A 13,642-nucleotide genomic window follows, 5' to 3' on the forward strand; every position below is an offset into this window, starting at 1 on the left:
CTGTGTCTTTCATCTGGCCAGAGCAAGTACAAGGATTAATTCAACTGCTAGTAAATGATAGATATATGGTTGAAACAAGTTGTATATGGGAACACATCAAGGCCTTGGAATGGAACTTTTCTTCTAGGACTCCACTCCTGCACTTGGAAAGATCTATTTCTGATATTTTTGTTATTTAATTCAGTTTTCATGACAAGCTACGAAAGAGAGGAAAAACAAGACTCAATATCGATATATTTTTTTAATAGATATTAAGGAAAATAAAAAAGTCAATACACATTCTTTTCATTACAAACATAATACCTCATATGTGAACAACAATAGTTTATGATTGGTCTTTTCATTTCATGGTCTAGGTTACAATTATTTTTCTAGGTTTAAACTCTGCAATCACTTTTTGTTTAAATTAATTCTTGATATCTTCTTAAAAATTCTAAAATTCAGATATCAACATAAAAACAATTACTAAATTAAGAACTCACTTAAGATAAAAAACAAATAAAATATTAACAAAATCATGTTCTATAACATTATTAAACGCCAAAATTATATTTATAGTATTGCCAATCGTCCCATAACTTGTGAAGTATTTGAATCACTATTTTGTAACCTCTTCTCCCACTAAAACATTATTTAACACACTTAATTGAAATTAAATTATAACAAATAGATATTTACCCCTAAATAACTTCCATTTAAAAAGTTTAAATTTAAATTCTAGTATTATCAACTCTGCTTCATCTTAATATAAAAATTATATACAAATATGAATACAGTATCAAAAGGCTGCACATCAACCTACTCATCTTCAAACTTTGATCTAATCTTTTTTCCCCTTATTTATCTTCACTATTTCCCTTTTTTTCTTGTGTGTGTGATTGGGATTCCAACACCGGCCTCAAAACACAAAGGCTCAGACGTCGACATTACTTCCTATATCTTTTCTGTTTTCTGTAAAATGTATATATACAATAAGTTTCACTATACTATAAAAAAGAGTTTTGACTATGATTTATACTACTATCCTATAATGAGCCTCCCATTGGAGCTCGATGAGGTACTCCCTTCCTCCTCCTGGCCGTAGGTGGCGGCGTCGATGGCGTGAAGCTTTGCTGTATGCTCTGTATACCCTCAATGCTAACACTTATGTTTAGCGACTCACCTTCGGAGTACTCCATTTCTGTGGATAATTTTCCTTTCTTAATCAACTTCTTTGATGTCCCAACCACCTAAATTAACGCGAATTTAAACTTTGAAAATAAGATAATATTATTTATAGGAAAAATAATCATCTCGGTCCTAAATACGAAAATGAACATAAAAATTAATTAAAAAACTCAAGACAAAAAGGGGTTGATATAAAATTTTAAACATCAAAATTAAACAAACATTTAGTTTGGAAGAGCTTAAATTAAATAATTAAAATTTGAAGACTACAAAATGGTCATGTACAAATTTATCTATTCTATTTTTATTTATGATTTGACCTATATTTACCAGAAACTTGGACCCTATGCTTCATCAATTTCTAGTAAAATTAACATGGAACAAGTTATTAAATGGAATGGATAACGAATCTACTTCAAATATCATGTTAGAAAGACATTTGAGAGTTTTGATAGCCTCAGATATTTGTAATATCTGATGAAATAGACAAAGCAAGCTCCATTTTCATCACCACTCTCAAATAGAAGAATCAGATAATGTGGACTTTTAGCAATAGCCATAAAAATGTTAAGGCAGGAAGAAGATGAATGGAAATATATACGGTAAAAAAGATCCATAAAAATCCTATTCGTATACATATATTATCAAATGCATTGCAACCACATGATGGGACACAAGTTGTCCTGTTATATGTTCATTGATTTTGTTTTTGAAAAGAAAAAGAATAAAGGGTACCTTGCAACCAAGAGAGCAGAAGGTGAAGGAATCAAGGAGGCTGCGGTGGCAGACATGGCAGGTATTCGTAACACCTTTGCCCAACCTAGGCTGTGGTCTTTCATTCAAGAACACTATCCGGGCATTGTTTATTATGTATGTTTGAATCCCTGTTATGTCTATCAGTTTCTGAATCTCTGAAACCCTTATCACATCATGGTATGATGATCTCCTTATCTGCAACATTCTCCACATTCATTCACTCTTACCTTTACAAATTAATACAAGTTTTAATGATTTATACCTGAATGGTTCTATGGTCCTTGTGATAAGCAAGGCAAAGTGAACAAAGCGCTCCATTCATGCATTCCAAGCAATACATGTTGCATTCACTCTTATGAGCATCTGCGTGCAGCTTGCATTGACCAAAAAAGCTTGTTTGAAGCAGAGGTCTCAGCCATGGCGGCCACTTCATATCCTCATCCTCATCATCTTCATCATCTGGTCCTCCTCCTCCCTGAATTATACATAAGCCAAATTTATTTCATCATCAGCTTCTGTATACAATCAAATACTATTCAATAATAGATAATCAATATCCAACAAGGCTGGCGGCCTAACCATGATTCTTCTGCTTTTTGGTCTGATTTCTCTAACGCTACTTGTTTCTTCTTGGTCGATATTTATCATCTAGAGCTAAACAGAAATTTTCTAGGAAAACTTTTTTTTTTTTTCAAGAAAAAAGAGAAGTGGGTCAGTTTGAAGTGGTGAGTGGTGGATGGGGTAATGGAAGACGCTTATCTTAAGCTTAAAAGTCTTCCAATCGAATCTCTATCCGAACCTAAACCAATAAACCCAAAAAATAATATTTATTTAAGATGCGTTTGTTTGAAGGAAGTTCACTAGATTCTTCAATTTTATTTACTTGGACAGAAAAGATTGAGAGTTGGCAAGTTGGAAGCCATGACGTGTGCTGGTTTCCAACGTTAGACGTTTGGAAGTGAGAGATTTGGACATGTAAGAGAAAAAGTAATGAATCATCCAAAATACAAGGAGACTGAAAAGGCCATGTGTTGGACGTATTTTTAATACTAGTGCATGGTGATAGAGTCTAATTGTTAGGGGTTTTTATGATGATTACATTTAAAAAACAAATAATTTCAATTTAGAAGCATCTTGAATATTGCCAGTTCTAGGAAATACCTTTGCGGTGAGGACAAATGTATCTCAATCGTGTAGAAGCCGTCATACTTGGTTTGTTGATTTTAATAGAATTAAGTCTCGTAAACCCAGTTTGCCTATTCCGAGACTTTATGGTCGGCTGAAACAATTCATGATAGTCCATCATCGCACATAAAATCAGACAACATAAGAAACAATAGATACACAAAGCAAGTATTATTTTTAATTGGGTTAGTGGTTAAATTAGTCAGATTGTTGATTTTTGTTTGATTTAAATAAATAAATTATTGAAAATAAAAATTATTAAAAAAATTATTGTTAAAGTTTATGTGACTTAAATTTTTATTCAAAAAATAAATACAATGGTAAAATAAAAATATTTGTGGGGGCGAGAGGCCAAAGCTTGCCACAGATACCAATTAAGTATAAAATTAGATTGGGATTGTGACCGAGGGTGTGAGGGTCGAAGGCCCTCGCGGCATGAATTATGCCACACAAGTAGAATACATATAAAATTACACTTCTTCTATTTGACATTAAATAAAATAGCGTTTTTCAACCTTTAAATAGATATAGTTAAAACTCCTCTTGTATCATTTAGTTTTCAACCTTAGTGAATTTCTCCTCCTCTGCCTGTGATTTTTTCCCGAAAGGGTTTTTACGTAAAATCTGTATTTTTTTTTCTTTTCTTATTGCTTTGCGATTGTTCTATTGTTATTATCGATGTCTATTATAACAATTATAAAAATCAATTTAACTTTTTTTTTTGGCTCAACTGGTTTGTATCGGTTTGTAAGTTAATTAATTTTTATACTTCTTCTTGAATTGATACTTTAATTGATTTTCAATCTAATCAATTCAACTAAACAATCCAATCTGATTTTGACAATATTGCTTAAAATTTGAGAATCACATTGTGAAAGAAAATTCATTTTGCTTTATTGTAGGTTGTACTCATGTTTAATTTCAGTGTAAAACCGTTATTCAGACCATTCTTTGAACCCGTAGAGTAGTTAATGAACTTGTAAGCAACAATGACATTATATGTAATCATCTTACCCAAAACAAAGCACCACCACTCTGATGTGACTGATGCAATAGGTAAGACACTTTTAAGCCTACTAACAGAACTTTAAAGATGATTTTATAATGAACTAAAGACTAATGGACCTAAAGTTGATCAATTTTTTTTTTTGGATAGTAGGGAATTCAATTTGAAGGTATTACTCATCTCATGAACAATGCAATCATTCACTACTTTAATGATATCTTACGATGTTTGACCATTCTAAGACTTGAAGAGATTTTTAAAATAGTTAAGCATAATGTTATAGACCCATACCTTTTCTTCTACCCAATTATCAAGTTCATCCTCCAAAATCATGATCCAATTCTAATTATGTCTTTTACTGGCTTGAGCATAGAAAAGAATTAGTGTTTCTATCCCCATCTAGGAACCACAACTCCCTCGATCTCTATTTTTAGTGCATCTCATCCTTGTCAAGAAGGCAATTAAGCGTAATCTAGGATTCTCGTAGCAATTAGATATTAGCCTCAATCAATTCATGACTATCCGTCAAAGATGCCACCTGGCTAGTAAAATCTTTAATACATCCCTTCACATCCTCGGATTTCCTCATTTGTCGAACCTTTAGACCTCATCCAACTTTATGTATCCACTGCCGGTCATTCTTCATAGTACACATATTTGTCTCATTAGTTTCATTGTTCTTCTCTCTAAGCTAACATGCCTTAAATTTAAAAGGATTTTTTGGCTCCCCGTTTCTCGAGCCCCTAACCCTTGAAGTTCCAAAAAGAAATTGAACAATGAATAGAAGCTACTTATGGGAGCACCTCGGTTTTCAAATACATAGACATCTTCGCTTAATCCCTATTAGAAACAAACCGATCCAACCTTTCTTTAAAAATAGTTTAAGCATCCTTATTATTTAACTATGTAAATGAACCCTCATTAGCACTTAGATAAATAAAACTCCTATCTTATCTGAAGCCTTCTTAAATTCGACGATACCATCCTAGAATCCTATCCCATGCTTCTCAATATCTAACAAAATCTCATTAAAATCTCCACACATGTACCAAGAAAACATGGTTATACTTTATAAGGAGTGAAGAAGTGCACATAATTCATGTTTGCACTCGTTATCAGTATTTTTATATGTTAGAATTGAGTAACCCGAATCCTTATTAAAATAAAATATAGTGGTAAAATAAAATAAAAGTAAAATCCATATAGAACTATACTTCTTTTATTTTATTTTAGAATAAGGTTTTTCAACCTTTTTACACTTCATCTATTAGATATTGGTTAGAATAAGGTGTTTCAACCTTACTACACTTGTAACACCCCTAACCTGTATCTGTTGCTGGAATATGGTTATGGAGCATTACCGTAAAAACATAACTTTAAATCAAACATTTCATATATAAACATAATCATAGCATAAATCATTCATATACATGCATATCATCCCTTATTCAAGCCCTCGAGGCCTTAGAAACACTTTGAAACCATTCAGGACTAAATCGAAAACATTTGGCACATTGAGGAAAAAATTAGAAATTTTAAACTATAGGGGTCACACGGCCGTCTGGCCAAGCTGTGTGACTCACACTGTTGTGACACATGCTTGTGTCTCAGGTCGTGTAATAATCGAAATGGCCTCATACGCCCATGTGCCAGGCAGTGTGCTAGGCCGTCTAACTGTCTGACTTGTAACCTTTAAATACTACAGGGGACACACAACCGTGTCGCATGGCCGTGTGTCATACATGGTTGAGACAACGCCCATATCTTAGGCCGCGTGGACAAGAAATTGGCCAAAATCAAGCCATTTCCTTCTCCCACTTCAAGCATGAACCTACAAGCCAATTGCACTCTTAACTAAGGCATCAAAACATACCAAAACATATATAAAATGTCTAATTTACTATAACATTCTAACACTCTTAACCCGTATCCGCTGCCAGAACAGGGTTTTGGAGCATTACTACCATTTACAAATCACTAAAAAAATTTAAATACTTACCGATTCAATGCATCATATAAATAAATATATTACCATTCAATCAACAGTTTGACACTTGTATAAGCATCAAACAGCAACATTGTTAGTATACTTGCACATATCTCATATAAATTCAACATTGATATATCTATTTTCTCGACATATCGCACTTGAGTTTAATAATAGTCTCAACTTACATAATTTCCTTGTATCAACATATCAAAGATAATCATATATGTACATGTCATGAAACATATCATGCTCTTACTGTTTCTTCATAAGCATATATCATTCATTTCATTATATCAATATTTCATGCTCCATTATTTCCATATATTTTATGTATATTTATTCCGGTAATAGCTTATATCAAACTTAACATAAATTATATTCCATGTACTTATACTTATTTCGTTTATCTGTCTTCATAATTATTTCATATAACCATTCGTCATCTGATACATATTACCTGAATATCAATTGTTCAACAGATGTTAGAGCGTCTCCCATCCACGGTCTTATTTATCTTTGACATGATGCCACAGTGTCTTTCAACTATGGTCTTACTCATTTTCTGTCATGTTGTCATGGTATCTTTCAACCATGGTCTTGTTCATTTCATATCACGTTGCCATGGTATCTTTCAACCATGGTCTTACACATTTCATATCAGGTTGTCATGGTATCTTTCAACCATAGTCTTACACATTTCATATCAGGCTGCCATGGTATCTTTCAACCATGGTCTTACACATTTCATATCAGAGAGCACACTCCCACGAACCTCATCCTTACAGTGGGATTACCAGTCGAGCTAAATCTCAGTAATATAAACTCATAGAGTATTGTCGGGATTACCGGTCCGGGCTAAATCCCTGCAACGACAATTACTCTAATGAGCTTGGATCTGAATTACGATCTGGCTAAATTCAGACCCTAATTGGATTACCGTCCGGGCTAAATCCATTTTACATGTATTCTTCGGGAGGGCTATATCAGAATAGGATCACCCGTCCGGTCTAGATCCTTTTTACCGTCAATTCCTTTTCAGAGATCCTTCGAATTTTTCTTTCATTCAACTGGGATTTATTTTCAATTTATATCGAGTATTATCAATATTGCATCAAATATCATGAATTGAACATTCAGATCATATTTTCATCACATAACCGCATATTTCAAGTATTTAAAATACAATTCAAGTTACACAAACTTACCTCATTGCTTGTTTGTGTTTATAATTTCATTAATCCGATATCTTTTCTTTTCCACGATCAAGTCTCATATTTGAGTCGTCCAGATCTTTATAAATAAATTTGATCATCATTTTCATTCATTTCATCTTCTAATGCATTTAATTAATGCTCTAGGCAAAATTACCATTTTGCCCCTAAACTTTTAATTAATGACGATTTCATCCTTAGGTTCAGGAAAATAGAATTCTTGCAATTTAATCCTTATTTACAACTATTATTCTCATATATATTGATAACAGTCCATGAATTCTATAAAATATCAGAATTTTCCATAATTTCAACACTTTTCAATTTAATCCCTAAAACATGTTTTCCCCCGATCTTGAACTAAATTAATAATTTCATTCAATTTTGTAATTTAAATATTAAAATAATCCATTTCATGCAATTTGGTCATTTCTGACATCTTTACAAAATTACCCATAAAGTTTTACTTTTATTCAATTTAGTCCCTAAGCCTAAAATATGCAAATTAGCCATGCTTAATGAATATTCATATATGTTTTCCTCCTCCTCCTCTCCATTCCACATCCTTGATGTATGTAGCACACTTGTAAGTAACATTATCTATAATCTTTATTATTTACTTTTATGAATATTCAAGCTGTCCATCTGTGTCATAGTCACTAAATTATTTATATCTGGAGCTATAGGACTCCAAATTAAGATCCGCTAATTTTCCCTAAAACTAGACTCATATATATTCTTACCATAAAATTTTCAGAATTTTTGGTTTAATCAATAAGTACAGTTTATTCTTTAAAGTTACCCCTATTCTGCTGTCTGACAGTTGTGACCCTTCTTCACTAAAAATTAATTATCTCCTTGTACAGAATTCGAATGATGTTCATATTTGTTTATATTGAAAATAGACTCATTAAGGATTCTAAAAATATAAATTTAAGCCCCTAATTATTTTTATCCAAATTTTTTATGATTTTACAAATTCAGAACAGGGGAACCCGAAATCAATCTGACCTTGTCTCACAAAATTCATCATATCTCATGATTTAGAATTCCATTGCTTACATAATTTCTTCTATAAGAAAATAGACTTAATAATATTTAATTTCATATTTTATTCATCCTATAATTATATTTCTACAATTTTTGATGATTTTTCAAAGTTAGACTACTGCTGCTGTCCAAAACTGTTTTAGTACAAGATATTAATTACCATGTTATAACATCCTTAGTTTCTTTTTCTACACCATTTCTCATCACTTTCTCTTATTTTTCTTCACTAACATATCAAGAACATAGGACCTTATGTAAGAAAACTCTACTATAACATTATTTCCATGCTTTATCAATAATAACAAACTTTAAAACATATTGAAATCTTGATGTACTTACCTTTTCTTATTGACTTCAATCTTTAACTTGATTTTCTCTCTCCTCCAGCTTCGATTTCTTGAATCCAACTTGATATTCTTGCTCCCCATCATCTCCTTGCCATCTTTCTCTCTTGATGGCTATGGAAATTCTTTCAATTTTAGGTGAAAATAATGAATTTTTGGTGGAAGGACTAAATTGTAAAGAAAGCAAACTTCTTTTCTTCTTCTTATCTTACGTTAGTTTGCATGGGAAAGGAAATGTGTTGATAATTCTTCATGTTTCCTTCCTTTTATACTAAATAAATAATAATATAATAATAAACATCTCATAAAATATTAATAAAATAATATTTATCTAATTAATTAATTTTAAATATCATCAACATAATCATTACATTCTAGAATCTCTCTCTTACTAATTGACCATTTTGCCCTTCATGATCTTTTAGAATTCCATCCTTGAGTCATCACTTAATTTGGTAAAATTGCTATTTAGTCCCTCATAATTTTTTTACCTATTCAATTTGGTCCTAATTCATCAATTTTTCTTGGTTTCTAGATCATTCCACCCTTAAAATATTTTCACCATTAGTCCTTCAACTTTTTTATATTTACACTTCAACCCCTTAAATTTTGAGTATTTACTCTTGTGCAACAAGACTTTTCTCATCTTTGCAATTTAGTCCTTTCTTGAATTAATATATCATAATATACTTCTCAATATTGACATCACTCAAAAATTCCCTTTTTGTCACTTTATTTCCTTATTTTATTATATCACGGATAATATTTTACTGTAAAAATTTTCGGGGTATTACAAACATTAATCCAATCAACCAATATGCCAATAAGACACCTCAATCACAATCAAACTAACATACCTAAACTTACGCATGATTGGCCATATTTCATATAAACACATTTAGCTCATATCTATCTCAAAATGTAACTTAACTTGGCCACATTGCAAACATACCATCACTTACCAAATTGGCTATTCAAACATGCATTAACACATTGCCAAAATAACACATACTAGTATGGCATCTACAAATACCAAAATGACACAAGCCAACCAACTAACATCAAATGGTTCCAAAACAAGATATACATGCCAATATCATCAACTAGCATTCGGTTAGCTACCCACACAAGTCCATCCATACATGCCATTATAACCTTGACCAACACATCAAAACTACCGATATAAGCGTTATATAGTGTGATAGATCTCCGACGAGCTTCCAAACCGATCGAGCTTTTGATAATCTGTAAAGTGAAAGAAAGATAACCATGTAAGCACTGAATGCTTAGTAAACTCGTATAAACTTTGAACATAATATTCCATTTCAAATATGAATCTTATAAGACAAATATAAAGCTATACCAATGCCACAAGATTTATCAAACTATATAACCATCAACATCGCTTATATTTTTCCTTCCTAACATAATAGGATTATAAGACATATTATACAATCATTAACCTTTACATAAGACAATGAATCACTCAATTTACTCACTTTCCATTCTATTTACTTAGCATAAGCTTAAATAACATTATCAATTGACAAATTCGTGTATTTGTTCATGTCATTGGTAAATTCATCCATAGCACAAGTGAATTTCTCACACATATATACATCATTTAACTCATCAATCTTTTTATATCATCATACTACATCTCAATTATGAACTTACCGTTTCATTACCCTTTCTTACAGGTTTCATTTGCACATTTCATCATAAACCATATCATTACTCAAAAATCATCATTTATTTCATTTACATACCTTTTTATTTTTAACCAATACCTTGCCTGTTGAACCAAATAGAACAAAATCGGATAATTGAAACAATATTTACCGTACCAATTACCTATATAACACACTGAAACAAAGCCTGCTAGGCACAGAGTCTAATATAAATCATCGACACAAAGCTTGCTAGGCACAGAGCCAGATATAAATTATCGGCAAAAAGCCTGCTAGGCACAGAGCTTGATATAAATCACCAGTATGAAGCTTGCTAGGCACAGCCTGATATAAATCACCGGAAAAAAGCCTGCTAGACACAGAGCTTGATATAAATCATCGGTATGAAGCATACTAGACTCAAGATCCAATATATTATCTCAAATACAACTCAATTTCATTATTAATTTTCAACAACCAACGTTCCATAATTATAATCACCACGATTATTAAAACAAATATCAAGAATCTAATATAACATATTACATGTAACGTGAACTTACCTGGATAAATTGCAGCAATGACTAAGTATAGGGGCTATTTGGTAATTTTTTCTTCTTCTCGATTTTCCACTCGTTCTTGATCTAAATTAATAATTTCATTCAATTCATTAATTTAGATAATAAAACCAAGTTATTTTATGCAATTTAGTCATTTTTATATTTTACAAAATTATCCTCAACTTTTCATTTTTATTCAATTTAGGCCCTATGTCCTAATCATGCAAATAAACCAATTTTTATTGAAAATTCATACCAGTCGAATGTTAATAGCATCTATTACAGCCCACATTTGTAACAATTTCACACCAAGTCCTTGTATTTTTACTATTTCAATAATTTAATTCCTAATTGTTAAATTCATCAAAATCACTTAACAAAATACTTATAAATAACAACTAATACCTCAAATTCATCATTTAACATTTAAAATCACAAAGATTCATCAATTGAAACATTCAAAATCTTTAATAGTTTCAAAAAAAAAGGTACGGGCTAGCTGGACCTAGTTGCAATGATATAAAAAACACACAAAAAAAAAATACAAGAAACAGAATCAAAATGGGCTTACATGCAAGAATTAACAATGGCTGAACCTCCCAAGTTGAGTTCCTATGGTGTTTCAGCCTGGTGAATTGAAAAGATGAAGAAATGTCTTTTTCTTCTTTTAATTTTGTTTTAATTTCTTAAAATTTACCATTTTGCTATTAAAACATATAATATTTTATAATTTTAATACATAGTGCCGTCCAATGTCAATACTAAGGACTATTTACTACATTGGTCCTTTCTAATTTAATAATCAAGTTATTAAATCACTAATATGCTATATTTACTATATTTTGCACCTTTTACAATTTAGTCATTTTTCTTTAATTAACTATCTAAATATTAAAATTTCTTAACTAAACTGTAATACAACCTTAATATTTCATAAATATTTATAAAAATATTTATGGCTCGGTTTATAGAAACGAGGTCCTGGTACCTCATTTTCTAAAACCACTTGAACCTAGGGTCTTACCACTTGAACCTAATTATTCTTTCCTTTAACCAAAAATCAATATTATTCTTAAATATTAAATAATAATATTTACGTACTCACACGTCAGATTTTTGACCCCGAAATCACTGTTTCAATACATAAGAAAAATGGGTTGTTACAACACTCCTATTAGAATATGGTTTTACAAGCCTATAAATAGACATAGTCTGCTATTCTTGTAATCATTCAAATTCAACTTAGTGAATTATCTTCTCCTTTGCCTGTGGTTTTTTCCCGATCAAGTTTCCACGCAAAATCTGTGTTTTTTATTTTTCTTTCTCTTTCCTTTGCGATATATTGTCATTATCAACGTTCTATTTTTTAACATCAGATTCAACACAATTTTTGTATCAATATAGCTAGTAGAAAATGACAATAAATCAAGTTGAATGCCCTCATTCAAAAGCATAAAAAGGCTTTATCTTCTATCCTCATAATTAAAAGCAATATTTCTCATAATACTACATTGTTTACGTAATCTATCACATGTAGAAACTATCAATTTCATTTTACTCAAAAGCACAACAATAAGATCTGTTCATAGCTTTCCAAACCCATGGTAGTTCCATGATAGTAACATTATAGAAATTGGCAATATTGTTCAGTAACCACTACATTTGGATCAATAATCTTAAGTACACTTCTTCTCTTTTGCAGTGCTTATCATCATCCACCTTCATGGCCTCACCATCACCCTAGAATCAAATAATGCCTCTTTCCCAACTTTGATGTCAACTCCAATAGCCTATTCACATTACACCTTACCTTATTCACCTTCCTAGTAGTCTTTATGATATGGCTACGTGAAACCCTCTACCCTTGTTCTCCCTACTACAACACTATCCCCTACAACAATTGTTGCTAAATTCTTTATCTCACTACACATCTAGAAACAAACTAGGTTGTTACCTTATCCAAACTCGACTTTTCCGTCTACTCTTTAATGGCATGTTTAGTTGGAAGAATAAATCTCTCATTATCTCCTTTTGTTAACTTTATATCCGACTCCTTCTCATTAACAACAGGAATTGCTCTTACCTTAAGATTTCTAATAAAATAAGCCTAAGGTTGCTTTAAATAAAACATTTGATTCCTTCTCTCTACCACGCCATTCTGTTGTGGAGTGCTCGACGTAGTTAATTGGGAAAGAATCCAATTCTCTATGAGGTACCCTAAGTACTCATCTAATAAATCTTCCCCACCTCGATTAGATCGAAGTGCCTTTATAGGTAAACCTAGTTATTTCTCGACTTCCGCACGAAACTCTTTGAACTTATCAAAGGTTTCACTACCGCGGCGCATTAGGTGTGCACATCCATATTTAGAATAATCATCAATAAATGTTACATAATACTCGTAATCACCTTTTGCACTGATGCTCATGGGGCCACATATGTTAGTATGCACAAGTTCTAAGGGTTTCATAGCCTTCGTTCCTTTTACATTAAAAGATCACTTAGTCATCTTACCCTTCAAGCAAGATGATGGAAGAGTCGGAATCTAAAGAGTCGGAATCTAAGTCCGATTGATTTTGAACATTTTTATATATTTGGATTTTTTACTTTATTTTTATTTTTGAGATGATTTTTAATTTTTTTCTTTAATTTTAATTAGTTAGGATTTCATATATTCTATATATATTTATGTGTTTTTAATTT

General features: G+C 31.5%; 1 protein-coding gene across 1 annotated transcript; it reads right to left on the reverse strand.

The window, feature by feature from the left end:
- Window positions 1–703: 703 nt before the first annotated feature.
- LOC108461932 (protein RGF1 INDUCIBLE TRANSCRIPTION FACTOR 1-like) lies at window positions 704–2,757 on the reverse strand. The gene is made up of 4 exons (XM_017761918.2): window positions 2,503–2,757; window positions 2,186–2,398; window positions 1,903–2,118; window positions 704–1,229 (listed from the first exon to the last, which is right to left on the reverse strand). Exons 1-4 carry the CDS (start codon window positions 2,569–2,571, stop codon window positions 1,026–1,028), a joined length of 702 nt encoding a protein of 233 aa, XP_017617407.1. The 5' UTR covers window positions 2,572–2,757; the 3' UTR covers window positions 704–1,025.
- Between the last annotated feature and the right edge of the window lie 10,885 nt (window positions 2,758–13,642).

This window comes from Gossypium arboreum, chromosome 13 (assembly GCF_025698485.1).
Source record: "Gossypium arboreum isolate Shixiya-1 chromosome 13, ASM2569848v2, whole genome shotgun sequence".
Taxonomy (NCBI): Eukaryota; Viridiplantae; Streptophyta; class Magnoliopsida; order Malvales; family Malvaceae; genus Gossypium; species Gossypium arboreum.

What these genes read in the sequence shown, in the direction of transcription:
- LOC108461932 (XM_017761918.2), bottom strand. Translation starts at nt 2,571, where the DNA reads ATGATAAATATCGACCAAGAAGAAACAAGTAGCGTTAGAGAAATCAGA. An exon ending in AGGACCATAGAACCATTCAG is followed by an intron (nt 2,119 to 2,185) that starts GTATAAATCATT and finishes AGAATGTTGCAG; the next exon opens with ATAAGGAGATCATCATACCA. An exon ending in TCTGCTCTCTTGGTTGCAAG is followed by an intron (nt 1,230 to 1,902) that starts GTACCCTTTATT and finishes GCGTTAATTTAG; the next exon opens with GTGGTTGGGACATCAAAGAA.